Genomic DNA, 18,342 nt, shown 5'->3' on the forward strand with positions numbered 1-18,342 from the left:
CCCAATAATCAGGATCTCATGATATCTGCTCTTAAGCCTCTTCCCCTCGACCAAAGTAGGAAAGTATCTGCCATTAGTGTGTGTACTTTTCTGTTGCACACTCTGGATCTTGGGCTCCTTTCTTCTTTCCTTTCTTTCCTCATCATAACCCTGTGATTCTAAGGAAGCCTTATGTAAATCTAATTATTGTTATAAGATCATAGGATATTTACAGTGAGAAGAAAACAGAGACAGAAAGTGAATTGTTCTTTTAACTTGTGACTAGTCTCTAAGAAACATTTTCAGAATTCAGAGGTTCTTTCTTCTATCCAGATTGTCATACAGGATGGTCACAAAGATAGAAGCATGGGTAAGACTGGAACCCAAATATCTTGATTTTTTAGCTCCAAGTTCTTTCCATTAATGTTATATTCCCTCTTAAATGTATAATAGTATAGAGAAAATTTATAATGGGCACAGTGCTGGATCTGGAGTAAGAAAACCTGGTTCCTCGTTTCCCTTAGTCACTTATTGTGTGACCTCAACCAATTCAGTGAATATATTAAGCCTCAGTTTCTTCATCAGTAAAATGAGAGAGTTAGATGAGATGATTTTTAATTCATCTAAATTCTGTCTCCATCTCTAAATTTGTGTTCCTAAGTATTTTGTTTGTTTGTTTGTTTTGTAAATTGATGTTAAAACACCAGTCCTGCATTATAAATGTCTGTTCAACTAAAACAAATTAAAATAGAATTTTTATGTAATTAAAAAATACTTATGCTCCTATGATTCCTACATTTTAATAAAGGTTTTATTCTCTGAGAAGAAAGAAAATTACATGAAAATCCCTGACTCTATTAGTTAAATGATGAGTCATGATTTTTGGTTTCTGATACAGTTTAGATATACATGTGAGTCCTTCTACAAAAAAAACAAAAAAACAAAAACTGATAGCATTGAGATGACTTGTGGTTTTCAGACTGCATTAGCATTGCATACATTTACTTTAAGGTTAAGCTCTATTGGAAAAGCTTTGAGTATCATTCCAGGAACAAGTTGTTAGTGCTTTTCAGTGACCAGGCTAGCTAGGTAGAAAGAATCATCTGACCTCTAGGTAAATAATTTCTTTTCCATGGCAATCTGTGAAACAAAGAACAGTATAAATTGGCACTCAGTCTTTTGTCTCTATTGGGTTCTGCATTGAGAGTACAGAGGAAGAGAAAAAGGGAGCAGAGGTCAATAAGAATCACTTGGTCCATAAACATTAACTGTCAGTATTCTAAATCACATTGCTCCATCCAGTTACATACTACAGTTTTCACTGTTACTGGAGAAATAAAATCATACCAATCTTGACATCACTGTAGATAAAACTAAAGATATAAAAAAAATTCCACTAGATGGAAGGAAAGGATACTTCAGTATTCTCGTTGGAGACACAAAGGCATTGGAAGATTTGTTTTATAAGCACCTGAAGATGAGCTACTTGGTCATCTTGTCTTCGAGTGCTCACAGAATGATCAAAAGTCATAATATCAGATACAAGGAATGTTTAGATAGAGAAACAGAATACGAAGAGCATATAATTTGACCATCCTAAGAAATATGTAATTATTTGTGACTTTGTATAAAAGTTCATTATGACGATAGTTGAAAAACATGGATAAAATGAAAGGAAAAAAGGTAACAAATTCTGATAACAAATACACATATATACACAAGGAATATTTCTTCAAGAAATGATTTCAGATACAGTAAATATGGTAAGTACTAAACAACATAACAAAAAATGAAATTTGATTATATTATTAGAGACTGGAAAAATGTATTATTGATGTCTGAGTCATTCCTGAATTGGCTATTTATAGGTATGTTTAGACCACCAAGTTTTTAGTATAATAATATGAACTTAAAATCAGAATAAAAAAATAAGGGGAAAAAGATTCAGTTAACACAACTCTGATCTATTTTAATTTTTTAAAAAGATGCCAAAATTAGAAATATATAAATAACGTATTGATATGATTTATGATTTATTTTTGGTGAGGTAGTCAGGTTTAAGTAACTTGCCGAGAGTCACACATCTATGAAGTGTCAAGTATCTGAGGCCAGATATGAAGTCAAGCTCTCCAGACACTATGGCTGGTGCTCAAGCCATTGCACCATTTTGCTGCACAAGTTTATCACGAGTTCTTACCAGAATTTAATCAATATAAATCAAGTGGCACAATGAAGAGGCTAAAAGAACCTAGAAATAACCCAAACAACCCAACATTGGTCTACTTGGCCAGTGAAGAAAGATGGAAACTGAAAACAATGTTCTATTAGAATATAAACTTCTTTGTAAAAGTTTATGGAGAATAATGGTGGAAAATTATGAATAACATTATGTCATAAAATAATGAGAACTTTTGGAAAGGAAAATAGATTTGGTATGAGGCTCAAATAAACCAAATCATGATAAGTATATTCATCTAGGTTCATATCTTACCTTGACACGGCCTTTTGACTTTGTGCAAATAATTTAACCATCTATGTGTAAAATGAGGAAGTTGGATTTGGTGACTTCTCTATATCTAAGACCATATTTCTGAGGAAAAAATAAAAGGAATCTTCTTAAACTTAACATAGAGAAAAGATGACTGGGGGGTGGAATTGGGGATGGAATGGAAGGGAGGGAAGGGAATAAGTGGTTTTATAGTGCTTATTTGCCAGGCACCATGCTTACTGCTTTATTTGTTTGTTTTACAAATATTATCTCATTTGATCTTCACAACACTCCCAAGAGATAGTGCTCTTGTTATACCTATTTTAAAGTTGAGAAAACTGAGACTGATAGGTTAAGCAACTTGCTTCAGGGCCAAATATTTAGTATCTATGGCTTGAAACTCAGGTCTTTCCGATTTTAGGCTCAGCATTACGTCCACTGTACCTTTAGCTGGGATGGTTATCTTAGATTTTTTTCAAGTATTTGAAAGGTTATGTCACCAAAGAAAAATTAAACTTATTCTGCTTGACCCTATAGGCAGAACCAAGTGTACTTATAGACTTCCAAAGGAAGAAGTTTAGATATACTGTGAAGAAAAACTTCCTAAGAATTAGAAATATACAAAAAGGAATTCTATGCCTGAAACAGGAGTAGGTTCTCCTTCATTTGAGGTATTTGAAGTGAAGGCCGGATGAGCATTTGTTGGGCATATTATAGAAGGGAGTCTTCTTTAGGGTCAGATTAGACTGGGCTAGCTTTTCTCTGAATCTATGATTTTTGTTCATTGTGACAATGTTTATATTTTTAAAAGCTCTTTAAGATGAGTTCAACGTCATATTATCTAACTAGAAAACCTCTCTACCAATAACCTCCCCCCATACCCTGAAATTTTTAAAAGAAATATAAAATGTCATAGTTAGTGGGTTTTTTCATTTATTCATATGATCTCCTGCACTAATGACTAACTACCAACTCATAAATTAAAATCATTTCGCCTGAAGAAATTTTTCAAATAATTATTTTGTTCCCGTCCTTAGAAAATGCCTTATGAAAGAAACATCAATAGAAAGTCTGAATAAGCAACATCTCATGATAGGGAAGGAGAGAAATCATCACTTCACTTTTCTGACTTTGAAGTTTAAATAACCTTTTGGACTGTATGATAGTGTAATCAGGATCACAACAATAGAATATATCATTAAAATCCACGGCAGCACCAAGGTTTGCTTTTGTGTGGAAATTATCTTTCAGAACCATAGATTACCTCTCATACACTCTTGCTGCAGTACTGTCCCTAAAGTAACTTAGAAATTGGATGACAGCATGACATAACACTGATAATATAGGAGAGGAAACATATTATTAAGTACCATGATAGCAGAATAATACATCAAAGTGTCAGTTTGGATACAAACATTCATCTGTTTTAACGTATGGAATGAATCTGAGAAAGTAGAAAGTTAAATTCATAGAATTTCTTATTTTTTTAAAAGGTCTTTGTAAACCCAGAACTTGATAACATCTCTCACGACCAATTTCCTGAATCTTATGGTAAAGGGAATTGGGATTTCCCAAATGAAAGCTATAAGTGAAAACTCTCAATTCTGCTGTTCTAGTTTTCAGCCGCACAGGCAATACACGGAGCTGGTTGTTTGTATTTATGTGCTGTTACTACTGGGAAATATTACAATCCCTGAAGTTAAGGAACAGACCATTCACTGTACCTGGCATCTTAAAATATTGGACAATAATAGTTTAAACACTTTTATTGAGTCCTCAAAAGAAACTTGAATGAGTATGGAAAAAAGTTAAGAAAAAAAATTAATTTCAAATTAAAAATGAAATTATATTTCTAAACAGAAAGCTCCATGAAATCTGTTTTGTGGAGATATCTTAAAAAGAAAGGTTATGGATAAACTTCACATAAGGGAAACCATGATTTGGTTAGTTGGGTTGTGGACAATCCATGGTCCTAAATGTATTATAGCTATAAATGATTGTTTCTGGTACTATGCTCTTATAGCATTTTTCTCCATACTGCTTAAGGCCATTTCCAAAACTGGGTTCATTAAAATCATTTCTCAAGGGACTTGGGAAATAATGTTATTATGCTATAGTTTGGTGAGTAAATAGCATGCTTAAATATGTTTATGTTCATCTGAAAAATGAAGTCTTAGAGTTTTCACCTGTGTGTGTAGTCTATCTTGATCCATGTCTTTCCCTACCCATTCTTGAAAGCTGGGCTTTAATTTGATCACTATCAACAGATGACTTGCAACAGGAAAAATTCAATTCAAATTAGACTTACAAGATATATATAGTGTAGAATATTGTGTTGGGAATGATGGGAGAAAAATAACCAGTTTAGAAAAGAACAATCCCTGTTCTCATGGAGCTTATGATCTAGTAGGGAGAATGACATATATATATATATATATATATATATATATATATATATATATATATAAATAATAACAATGAGCTTTCAAGAAGGATACAGTGCTAGGTGGGACAGGCTGAGAAGGCTCACTAAAAGTTGGGCATTTAAGAATGGGATTCACTTGAAGGGGAGATGGGAAGAATGTTTCAGGCATAAAGAAACAATGTGGTCAAAGACATAAGCAGATAGGGGACATGTCTAAGAAATAGAAGTGGAATAGTTCATTTTGGCCAGAATATGGAAGCACATGGAAGGTGATAATATGAGATGAGTTTGGAATTATGGATGCCATGTAAAAGAGCTTTTGCTGCATAAGAAATGGGGAGCCACTGAAGGATTTTGAAATGATTAGTGTATGATTAGTGATATGATTAGTTTTATGCATAAGAAAGATTAATCTAGTAGTGATATTTTTTAGAGAATACTTTTTTGTCATTTGCTAGTTAACTGCCTCAGTTCTCATTTTCTGCCATCTCTTTAGAGTAGACTTAGATTTCCAACAATTACACACAACCATTAAATAACACAAAAACACTAGGTAGAACTTAATGAATTTCCTTCATCTGATTACATAATTACTTTTTATGTCATCTTAATTTATTTTGATTTTGAAAAGATAGTTATGTGCTTGTTTGGAGAAGTATAAGGAGACTGAAAACCAAAAGTTCTAAGTAAATTTCATCATTATAAGTCTGTAGCACTGAGAAGATGTGTAGGCTCATTCTTCCCTCCCAATATTGACCTCTCTGGAAGTGGAATTACAGTCACTATCATGGTTTAGCATTTCAACCAATCTCTTTTCTCATCATTGTGGTCATTCCCTCAATTGGTGGAGAATCATGACCAATTCGAATCTTTTCATCCTATATGATCCCCTGCTTCCCCTCCAAATTTGTCTTGTTAGATTTAGCCAACAGACTCAAGGTCAACCTCTAGGACTGATTACATTATACTAGTACATGGATACTGGAGTGCAGTAATCTATCTTCTTAATATATGAACATCCGACATCCCTTCCTAGCTATACATCTCCTCATTAATGCCTTTTCCACTTCTCGCACAGAAGTCATCACTGAATTAATTAACATCTACCATACATCTCTGTTTCACTTTGATTCAACAATTTTGGAAGTATCTTCTACCTGTACAGTCTCTTCCTCTGGTTGGCCAGTTCTTTCAGAACCTCCATTTTGTGGAAGAAGTATAGGGCAACTATGTCTTCATCTCTCTACAGGTTGTCATCTTGGCTGTTCTGGACTTTATAATGCCTATGACAGATACCTTCTCTGTTCTTTAGCACCATTTTGGCTCCTTTTAAATACTGTCTTCCCCCCATTAGAATGTAAGTTATTTGAGGGTGATGGGGTGTATCTTTGTAATTCTAACCTTTTGATATATGTGTGTGTGTTATATATGCCCATATGTAAACTGCACACACACACACACACACACATATATATATATCAAAATATATGTTTACACATATAAACACATAGCCACATATATATTCATATATATATATATATATATATACACATTGAAATATTTATATGTATATATACCCACATCCACATATAAACAACCACCTCCACATACATACATGGAAGCTAAGTGGTACAGTGGACTTGAAATCAGGAAGACTCATCTTTATGTTCAAATTTGGTTTCAGACATTTATTAGCTGTAAGACTCTGGGAAAGTCATTTAACTCTATCGGCCTCAGTTTCCTTTTCTTTAAAATGAATTGAAGAAGGAAATAATAAACCACCTTAGGATCTCCAACAAGAAAACCCCAAAGAGGGATCATGAAGAGCTGGATATAACTGAAATCACTCAATAATTATGTCTACATCCACACAGATAAACACATATACATACATATAGATACACATATCTACATGTATACAACTTGTATGTCTCTCTGTGTACATATATATATATATATATGTATATATGTCTATATGTCTATATAGCACAATTGAGACAATTAAGCCTGAGAATGACATAGCTAGAAAAGGCAAAACAAAATAAAACAAAAAAACCCCAACAACAAAAACAAGGGTGAAGTAAAAGCAAGACCCAAAGAAGACAATAAAGGGAACATTCTCTTAGGTGCTGGTATTCTTCTCTTTGAGTCTAATATTTACATGTCTAGGTACATGTTCTGTTCCTCAATATGATTTAAACTCATTGAGGTTAGGGACAAGTTAATTTTTATCCCTTTAAAGAGATAAAACTTAGCATTGAACTTGATACGTTAAGAGGGATTTAATAAATGTCTAAGGAATTGAATTGAATTGAATTTATTCATAGTCCATTGTTTAAATTGCTGGTTGTGGAAAGTGGAACAGTCTGCAAAATAATTTTATTTCTCCCTGTCCCACTGCTTAGGAAAACTGAAATGCTAGAGTACTGGTTTAAAAAAAAAGAAAAAGAAAAAAAGAAGAAAGCTAGATATTGTTCTTGAAAAAGTTGATGGTAATACATTCTTTATTCTGGCAGCATAACCCTATCTAAGCATTGAAAACTACTGAGACTGTCATTGTTTAATAATGAAGGCCACATCTTAAGCTTTGTGTACCTTAAGATTTGTTTATTGGGTAAGTAATAGCTCTCAAGTGAAATGGGCAACTTCAATTTCAGAGAATATTATAGCAGCTACAGCTTTCCTTTTCCAAATGGACATTTCCCCTTAGATGCAATGGGCCTAGACAAAACCAATCACATCCAAGGTCGGGATTTTTTTTTAGACATTATAATACATAAATATGATTTCTTTTTTTTTTAAAATGAAACATTGCCAAATCATTTTGGGTGATGCACTTGAAAAATCTTCCTGAATCCTATGTGTATAAACATATTCATCATTAGATAGTAAGTACAGGAAGGAGGAACTTCAAATGATATGGTGTGAAATTATTTTAAAATTGAGTATTTTTAATTGACTGACAATCTCTCCCCTGGGGTTTATCAATTAACCTACATTTAAAGGACATGGTAACAGCTGGTTGATCAAAATTGAAAATATTGATGGTGTCAGATTAATAGGACACACTGATTGTCATTTTCATTAATATCATGTAAATTGTCTAAGTTTTCATTTCATGCCAGGGTATGTGGAAATTATATGTGGTTGCTTTTGTATTTTCTGGCACACAAATACGGCTAAAAACATATCAAATTAGTGGCCATTTTTCTAGGGTAATGTACACTTGTTTGATAAAGAATTGGGAGTGAAAAATGGATATTCTTTACCATTAGTTTGTATGCTTATTAAAACCAATTGGATACTGGAATATCTGAAACATGCTAAGAAAAGTTATTTATGTATCATGGTGGATAGAGAACAGTAAGTCAGAATAGTCCTGGGCTCAAGTCCCATCTCTGAGATATTAATTGTATGACCCTGGCCAAGTCATTTCATCTCAGAGTTTCCCAGGCAACTTTCTTAGACTGATAATTCAAAGCAGATTTTGATTGGGTTGTTTGGGAATTTTCTGTATCAGTGATAGGTCCTGTCTTTCTCCCCTTACCCCCGAAAAATAATTAAAATTCAAATATGATTACTTCAATTCTCTTCATAGAATTCTTCAATGACAAACCTATTAACTTGTATGGTATAACACCAATCCCGCACCCTAGCATTTCAGTTGTTCCCTGAGCTGGCTTCCAACAATCTTTTTGTCCTCAGAGAACCTAGCACAGCGCCTTACATCTAATAAGTAATGAATAAATATTTGTTAAATGGAATTGAATTGAAATAAAATATAGTTGAAAGAGTGGCAATATAGGTGGAAATCATTGCTCATGGTATACACAATTCTAAGAGGTGATTTGGGATTCAGGTTAAGATTTATTATCTATTGCCTTTTTTTTTTTTAACTTCAAACCTTATTTAATAACCTTGGGCATAGGTATTCATAAAACTGGGATTGTTTGACCAAATTAGGACATTTGGTCATCTTATTCTTAAAAAATTGCTCTCTATTCATCCCTACATGGGCATGTTTCTTTCCCCAAACAACACTATACCAGAAGTAAAGGAAATTCCAATTCGCAAAAGAGCATTATGTCATGAGGACAGACCTTTCCCAGGAGCTTTTACCTCCAGTCTCTCAATGCACCAAGGAAACCACTTAATTGGAAGAAAATTCCCTAAAGGTTTGTTTTAATAATAGAGAAAGTATAAATATAATATAATATGTTAATAATAAAACAACTACAATCATGACTATATCAATAAATACAGGGAAAACTTCAGACAAAATATAACATTTCATGTAAAAACAAAACAAAATATTTAAATGCATAGAAATAAATGGACCATTTCTTACATAGTTAATTTAGAAAATCTGAAACCAAAAGCTGGTACTATGTAACGAAAAAACCTAAAGGCATTCAAAATAAGAACAAGAGTGAAGCAAGAATGTCCATTGTTATAATTATTTTATAAAGTTCTAGAAAAGCTAGGTAGTACAATGGGATGAGAAAAAAAATGAAAAGAAAAAAAAGCAAGGGCAAAGAGGTAGTAAAACTAGTTTTTTGTAGATATGACTTTTGCTTAGAGAATTTTAAAGATTGCTTTAGAATTAGGTTATTTCAACTAACAATAATTTAAACTTTATTGAAGAAATAAGATCGATGAGATAAAATTATGAAAACCTTTAGCTGGTCCATGTTACAAATAAAAATAACCATCAATAGAAGACAGACTAGTTTCATTCAGAATAAAAATAGTATAATAAATATCTAGGAATCTACCTTCAGGTCACATACAAGAATCACTTGAATACAAATGTAAGTAATGCTATGGAGTCAAATAATTGTAAAGACATTAATTGCTCATAGTTAGACCAAGCTGATATAATAAAAAATAATATCTAAATAATTCATAGATAGTACCATGCAAATTAAACTTCCAAAGGTTTACAGAAACAATCCGAGAAACAGGTCAAGAATATAAAGGAAAATAATGAAAAAAAAGGACAGGAACTAGAAGCGTCAGATCTTAAATTTTACTACAAAATAGTAATCGTTAAAATAACAAAACAAAACTATTCTGGTTAAAAAAATAGAGTGGATCTCTAGCACAGATTATATACACAAGGCTAAAAGTAATCACATAATGTAGTGTTCAACAAACTGAGGAGTTCCAACCACTAAAATAAGGATTCACTATTAAAACAGGATAAAAAAAATCCTGGCCAAAAAATCAAATTGAGCTGGCATTTCACACCACAGAGCATTATATGTTTCAAAATAAATTCTTGACCTAGGTATAAAGATCTAGATATCTAGAAAAAGACCTAGGTATAAAAATACTTTTCACACACATGAAAAAAAAAAAGATGTCATTTCTGAAAATATATGCCTCATTCTATGCTTGGTTCAATCTTAGCCATTTCCTTGTTCAGAGTTCTTGTGACTTTCAGAGCTTATTTCTTTTGTGGTATTGTAGTCATTTTATATACTTTCTTACTTTATTATATTTATTTGTTGCAAGGATGAGTTTTTATAGTGGACACAGTTAAGGGAAGAAAGAAGAGGACTCTAATGGTGGGATAATTATACCTTTCCCCAAAAAAAAGAAGCATGAAAGAAGATAATATCAATGAATAATTTGGAAAAAAACCACAAAGAACAGAAGGTCAGAAGAGGATACAGATGAGGAAAAATTGTTAGAATTAGCATGTTAAACTTGAAAAATAATTTTGAAAATTAAGCTCTACTTAATCAAAATTCACTAAGGGCACTTAACCTCTTTTCGTATGAAGAAATATTCTTGTAACAAAAATAATTTTTAAAGCAGAATTATAAAATTCCCTGAAATACTTCCTGCCCTTTGCTCTCAGCTCTGCAGTTTTAAAATTCTTTTCCCCTTCAAAAATGATGACGTGAACATTATATGTTCAACTAGAAATCCATTTGATTTGGGGCTGAAAATGCTAGGGTATAGAATGATCTTGGCTGTATAACCTTGACTCAGTCACATAACATCTCTTTATCCTAGTCTCCTCATTTGTTGTTCAACATTTTAAATTAAAAAGTATTGATATATTTTGATTTTACATCATCTTTTCTGAATATATATCCTTCTTCTTTCCCCCTACCCAACTCTGGCATTAATTGTAATAAAAAAATAAAAGGAGAGAAAAAATAGGCATATAGCAAAACTAACTCACACATCAATTAAGTCTTCCTGAATATGAAATCTTCCAATTATAGTCTCCCATGTCTGGAAGGAAGGAAGGAAGGAAGGAAGGAAGGAAGGAAGGAAGGAAGGAAAGAAGGAAGGAAGGAAGGAAGGAAGGAAGGAAGGAAGGAAGGAAGGAAGGAAGGAAGGAAGAAATGAAAAAACATTTTTTTTAAAAAAATCTTTCTTTGTGAACTACCTAGACACAAAGTAAAAAGCTTCATTTTTCTTTCTTCTTTCTGCTTTATTGTTATAATTATTGATATTGTTTTTTATTTTTACTTATTTCTCTTTGAATTCATTCATATCTTTCTCTGAATTCTACATCCTTTTGTTTTTGTCCAGACCTTTCATTTCATGTCTACAGGGAATATTTTACAGAAGAAATTCTGTCTAACTTGTAAGTGAGCACCCACCTTGAAAACAATATAGGAAACTTGTCTTGAAACACTGAGAAGTTGAGTGATCTGCCTAGGTTCATATCCAGGAGATAATAGAAATGGAGATTTGAATCCATTGCTTTTTAACTATAAGACCAGCTCTCTATTCATTACCTTACCCTGTCTTTCATTTGATTTAGTCATTTCCAATTGATTTCCAATTGAATTTATTTCCATTTCTTTTTTCCCCACATTGCTTTAAATATTTTGGTGTATATGGTATTTTTGTTTCTGCCTGACTTCCTTTGGGTATACATGGTTTGATTCTGTTTACTCATACAGCCTCTTTCATTCTTAATTCAGGTTTCCATGATATCCTGTCATTTACTTCCTGTATAACCTTGGATATAACCTCACTGGACCTCAGTTTCCTATAAAATAAAGGAGTTAGACTAAATAAGCTTTAATGTCCCTTCTAGCTGTAAATTTGTAATCTCTTTACCTACCTAATTTAGGCCAATGTCTGGACTGTTTTTCCTCCCTCTATCTAGCCTTTTCCCTCCAATCCATTTTCACACAGCTGATAAAATAATTTGAATGCACAGATGTGATCCTTTTTTTAATTTTTAAATTTTTTTAAAATAACTTTTTATTGACAGAACCCATGCCAGGGTAATTTTTTACATTATCCCTTGCACTCACTTCTGTTCCGATTTTGCCCTCCCTTCCTCCACTCCCTCCCCCTACTCCCTCCCCCAGATGGCAAACAGTCCTATACATGTTAAATAGGTTACAGTATATCCTAGATACAATATATGTGTGCAGAACCGAATAGTTCTCTTGTTGAACAGGGAGAATTGGATTCAGAAGGTAAAAATAACCCGGGAAAAAAAATAAAAATGCAAACAGTTTATACTCATTTCCCAGTGTTCTTTCTTTGGGTGTAGCTGCTTCTGTCCATCCTTGATCAATTGAAACTGAGTTAGATCTCTTTGTCGAAGAAATCCACTAGATGTGATCCTTTTAGTGTCATCATTCTGGTCCTAATTTATGCACCATCCCATCCTTCTTTCACATCTTCTACATTTAAGCTACCATCTTTGTAGATCTGGTCTTGTATCAATTTCCTGCCTCTGGACATTCAGGAAATCAGGCCTTTTTCTTATAGCACAGTCCCCCTTCACCCTTCTTTGTTGAATACTTCATGCCTAACTCAGTGGGTTATCTAATCTAGGGTTTCTTAAACTTTCTTCCACTTAACACTTCTTTTTGTTTGAAAAATGTTTGTGATCCTAGATATATAGCATAAAAATAGGCATAAAAATATAAAATTATTGCTAATAAAGCTGAATTTCATAACCCCTCCCACATTCTGTTAATAAGACCTATGTGGGGTCATGAACAAAAGTTTGAGAAACTGGGATCTGATTTGACTTTTTTCCCCTTGTTTTCCAATGCCATGCTAACAATGGATTCTTTCGTCATAAAACTCCCTACTGGTCAGAGAAATAGAGTATTACTGTTCATGTATCCATTGGACTAGAGAGGTGGCACAGTGGATAGAGCACTGGACCTAGACTCAGGAAGACCTGAGTTCAAATGGGGTCTTAGAGACTTACTAGCTGTGTCATCCTGAGAAAATCACTTAACCCCTCATGTATCAGTTTCTGTAAATTGGGGACAATTATAGCAGTTACCTCATAGGGTTTTTGTGAAGATTAAATGAGTTAATAATTATAAATCTCTTAGCTTAGTGTCTGGCACATACTAACTGCTGTATAAATGTTAGTTATTATTATTGTTATTGCTCCTTCCAATTCTAAGATTCTTCAAAGTCTTTGTTATTTCAAGTCAGTTAAAATGGTACTTCTTTCCCCATAACATCTCTGAAATTCCTTTCTCCCTTTTCACTTCTGTCACCTCCTTATTTGTCATCTGGATCTGGATAATTGCAATAGCTTTTTTTTTTTTAAAGAGATTTCTACTTCTTATGTCTTTTGGTTGTTTGTTTGATTGTTGCCCTTCATTCTCAAAGAGGACCGAAATGTCATCACTGTGTTAGAGTTGAGTTACAATGTGCCTGACTGGGGCTGATTAGACCAATATGAGCTCAGAATTCTCTGCCACAGGTTGGACACAAATAATCCCTGTGAACATTTGGAATGGCTTCTCTCTTCACATCTCAACCTTCTAATCCATCCAGATGTCTACTTGAATAATTTTTTATAGACACAAAACTAATTATGTCATTTCTTGGAACAGACATCTTTAGGGTTTCCCTTTTGCTCACCAAGTCTTTCCACCATATGTCCTAATCTATTTTTTCTACTTTATCACTTATTCTATGAACTTAAAAGTTCCAAAGTTATGGATCAATTTGTCCCTGAAAACAAAACACTTCACTTTCCTTCTAAAATGACTATGCTCAAACTATTTCTTGTGTTTAAAATTGGAATACCTTCCCTCTTAAACCCTTTTATTTTTTGAATTCTTGCCCATAGCTCTTTTATAAGATATTATCATGATTGACATCCCCTTTCCACAATGCCTCCCAGTATTGATTATCCCCTTGAAATGCCACATAGAATATTGTAACTCCATAATTCATTTATTCTATATGGTCCATTCTAACTATCTATTTAGGGATCTTATCCCCTTACTTTCCTGTGAGCTATTTAAGTGGAATAGTATAGTGGACAGAATGCTGCACCCGGAGTCAGGAAGCTCTGAGTTCAAATCTTGTCTCTGATACTTACCAGTTCTGTGACCTTAGTCAAGTCATTGAACATTTTAGAACCTGTATGAAATGATGGTAACCCCATTAGTACCTACCTCTCAGGATTTTTGAGAGGGTTAAATGAGACAATATATGCAAAGTTCTGTGAAAACTTTGTAAATGCATTTCAGTATCCCTGAAGACAAAAACTGTCTTAATCTAAACTTTGTACTACAGCTTCCACTTTCTAGTTTCCTGTCTATTAAATGACAACAACTCTAATCTATTTTACACAGTTGTTGTGAAGGTAAAACAAACAAACAAACAAAACAACAACAGTGTGTGTAAAATTTCAGTGCAGATGTCATTGATTATTGCTGAATTAACATTTTATTGATGACTTGGATGAAAGCATAGAAGGTACATTCATCCAATTTGCAGATGATACAAAGCTAGGAGATCTCACTAACATACTAGATGGCCACAGTCCATATTCAAAAAGATCTTGATCCTTGGAATATTAGGCAGAATATAATGAAATGAAATTCATTAGGAGGCAAATATGTTTACATTTGTATTGAAAAAAATCACCTCCCAAGTATAATTTGGGAAAAGAGCATGTTTATACAACAGTTGTTCTGATAAAGATCTGAGGGATGTGGGTTAGACAACAACTAACGTAGTATGATTCAATATGTGATATAAATGCTGCCAAAGTTGTATTGAGAGTGACAGAGCTTCCAGGAATAGGGAGGTGATAGTCCCCTTTGGATTTTCCCCTGATTAGACCACATCAGTGGTTTTGGCTTCACTTCTAGGTGTCCCAGTTTAATTAAGAAAGACGTTGATAAACTGGAGGGTACAGAAGAAAGCAACCAGGATGGTGAAGGAATTTGAGATGATATTTTACAATTATTGGATGAAGGAACTGTGTGTGTTTAACCCAGAGAAGAACTATCATCAGGCACTTGAAAGGTACCTGGTAGTGGATTTATTATGTTTACATCCAAAGAGGAAAACCAATAAGAATGGGTCAATTTAGGTTTGATGGCAGGAAAAAATACTTCTGACAAATTGGAACTCTCCCAAAGTGGAATGATGAGATAGTAGGTTTCCTGTTCTTGGATATATTCAAAAACAGATTGGATGACAACTCATCAATTATCTTATAAAGGGGATTCCTTTTTTTTTTATGGAGTGGAGCAGATGGCTATGAGGTCCCTTCCAACTTTCAGATTCTGTAAATCTGTAAAAATCATAGACAATCTTATCTAAAGTTTTTATATCCCCCAGCTACTACTCTGCTTATAGTAGGTGTTTAGTAAACATTAATTCTGTTAATAATGTGTGATTTTATATTATAAATTATATTTATAAATATTAATAAATAAAAGATAGTTATTCTATTTTATATAATTTATATTATTTTATATTGTAGTATAGCTTTGAAATTCTATTTCAGAGGGAATTTATTCTAGACTTTACTTTTTTTTTTAATCCATTCAGATGTTGCAAGAGCAATTGAGTTATTGGAGAAACTACAAGAATCTGGAGAGGTACCAGTTCAAAAGCTACAGTCCCTCAAAAAAGTTCTGCAGAGTGAGTTTTGTACAGCTATTCGCGAGGTACGGCATTCAGCTTTTAGTCATTGCGTTCAGCCATATGTCCTACAAGTAGACTTGTTTTCTGCATATAATCTGTAAACAGGGAAACAGACTGGAGTTAAATCTTTGTCTTTTCCTTTTTTAGCTTCTTGGACAGATGATAAAACACAATCTATTCTGTGAAATTCTTAAATTAAACTCCAGTGAGATGGGTACATTCATACAAAAACAAATGCTACATATGGGGAGCTGGTAAGAGATTGCATGCTAGGGAGACAAGGACACGTGATCATCGCATTATGTTGTATAATGGTCATATGAAGCTCTCTGGAGAATGAGGCTTCTTTTAAGTGAGTGGAAATTTAGCCTACTTTCAGAATTTTAACAGAGATTTATGACTTGCCAGTGAATTGACAGTTATCTTAATCTTACCCTCTTTTTTCTTCAATATCTTGAGCTCTGTAGAAGTTTTAATTTTGCTTGTGATTATGTTAAAATTTTCTTTGGTGCCCCAAAGAGGGGATAGCATTTATAAAGATTAATGGCATGTTCTTTCAATGCACTAAAGGCATTGTAATCTTGAAGGTAGGAGATAACAATATTCATAAGTATAGGTAGCACTTCTGTAGTATTTTAAGATTTACAAAGCAAGTGACAAATATCTCATTTGGTCACCACAAATTACCCTATGAGCTATTATTTTACCTGTTTTTACAGAAAAAAAAAGACTGAGGTAGACAGAACTTAATTGACTTTCCCAGGTTCATAAAGCTACTAAGCCATCCTCAAAACAACTGTGTTAGGTAGATGCTACTATTTTCCTATTTCATCACACAATGTCTGAGGCCAGATTTGAAATCAAGTCTTCCTGATTGTAGGTCAAGTCTATATCTATTAAATCACCTAGCTGCATGAAATGAGTTTAAATCTCCAGATCTAGGTATCTGATCTCTATGGAATTTCAAAAGTTCAGAGCTGACGACACAGACTGTGTTATGGAACCTTTGAAGGCAATAGAGATACCAAAATATTAGAAAAAGGGAGAGAAGGAAAAATATTGCCTTTATTTGAAAAAAAGCATTACTAAGGATATGATGGAAATCACAGACTTAGTAGGACTGATTGCTAACAAATTTCTAGGAGAGATAATTAAAGCAAGCACTGAGAAGAAAAAGTGACAATTATATGGAGGCTAATGTGTTAATGAAGAACATCTCTCTTTTTCATTTCCTCTCTCTTTCCATATATATCTATATATAATATATATGTATATATAAAAGAGAATTATATATAATTCTTTCTTTTCCATATATATATATATATATATATGTGTGTGTGTGTGTGTTTGTAGTATGTGCTTGTTTATATGTATACATACTCACATACACACACAAATATATATATATTGTGGGCATAGATAATACATACACATACATATATACGCATATAGTATATGTATACATATACATACACACATGCATTATAGAATCACAGAAGTTAGAACTAAAAAAGGTATTTGAAATCATCTAAATTGGGAGTTCTTAACTTTTTTGTTGCCTTGTAATCTTTTGACAGCCTCATAAAGTCTGTAATTCTTTTCTCACAGTAAGGTTTTTTAGATACATCATCATCTTTATAGCCAACTTTTATAGGGTGTTTAACTTGTGCCAGGAAGTGTGCTACAAACTTGACAAATAGTATACGATTTGATCCTCATCTCAATGATCCTGGAAGGTAGGTGCTAATAGTTCAGATGATGAAATTAAGGCAAATAGAAATTAACTGACTTGTTTAGTTAGTATGTCTCTGAGGCTGCATTGGAACTCAGCTCTTCCTGACTCTAGGCCTGTTATGTTTTCCATCGCATCATAAAAGACATGAGGTTACAAAGGAAAATATATTAATATATTAAAAATAAATTCATAAACTTTAGGTTAAGAATTTCAATCTAGTTCAACCCACTCATTTAACAAATGAGGAAACCAAAGTGCTTAAAGATTAAGTCACTTGCCCAAGACCAGGTAATCAGAATAAACTTCACTTCCTTTTTAAAAATAGTTACTTAGGTGAATGAAACAGGGAGGGCCATTAACATTCTGTAAATGGATTTCAGCAAAACATCTGAGATAGTCTTTCATGATATCCTTGAAAATAAATTGGGAAAATGAAACATGATTGTGTTGATAAGCAAATACAAAGCTGGTTCAATCTTATAATTTGTTTTCATTTAAATCTTTAATAGTGTGTCACTGGACTTTCTACCCAACAACAGGGAGTAATGATTTGGTCAAATATATAGAACACCATCTTTCATATTTTCAGATAACTCAAATCAGGAAGGAATAACTAATAAGGTAAATGATTCAGAGTAAATGAAGAGGAAGCTAAAATATTAGACTCAAACCATCAATATATAATTTAATAAAAATAAACATCAATTCCTATATTTAGATTAGGAAAAAAACAGCAACTGCACTAAATACAGGATAGTATGTAAATAGTTAGATGAGAGTTCACATGAAATATCTTTGGGGGTTCCAATT

General features: G+C 33.0%; 1 protein-coding gene across 4 annotated transcripts in view; it reads left to right on the top strand.

Annotated features, from left to right (window-relative positions):
• The window catches only part of LIN7A (lin-7 homolog A, crumbs cell polarity complex component), a 195,395-nt gene that overhangs the window by 30,596 nt on the left and 146,457 nt on the right, over nucleotides 1–18,342 (top strand). For 2 of the 4 annotated variants that reach the window (XM_031939636.1, XM_031939635.1), the window contains one exon: nucleotides 15,702–15,820. The exons of 1 other annotated variant lie outside the window; for it this stretch is intronic. In XM_031939636.1, the coding sequence (XP_031795496.1) occupies nucleotides 15,702–15,820 (119 nt within the window). Of the gene's footprint in view, nucleotides 1–15,013; nucleotides 15,171–15,701; nucleotides 15,821–18,342 lie in introns of those variants that run through there. One more of the 4 variants, XM_031939637.1, reaches the window with a different exon arrangement.

The sequence above is a fragment of the Sarcophilus harrisii genome, chromosome 5 (genome assembly GCF_902635505.1).
Source record: "Sarcophilus harrisii chromosome 5, mSarHar1.11, whole genome shotgun sequence".
Taxonomy (NCBI): domain Eukaryota; kingdom Metazoa; phylum Chordata; class Mammalia; order Dasyuromorphia; family Dasyuridae; genus Sarcophilus; species Sarcophilus harrisii.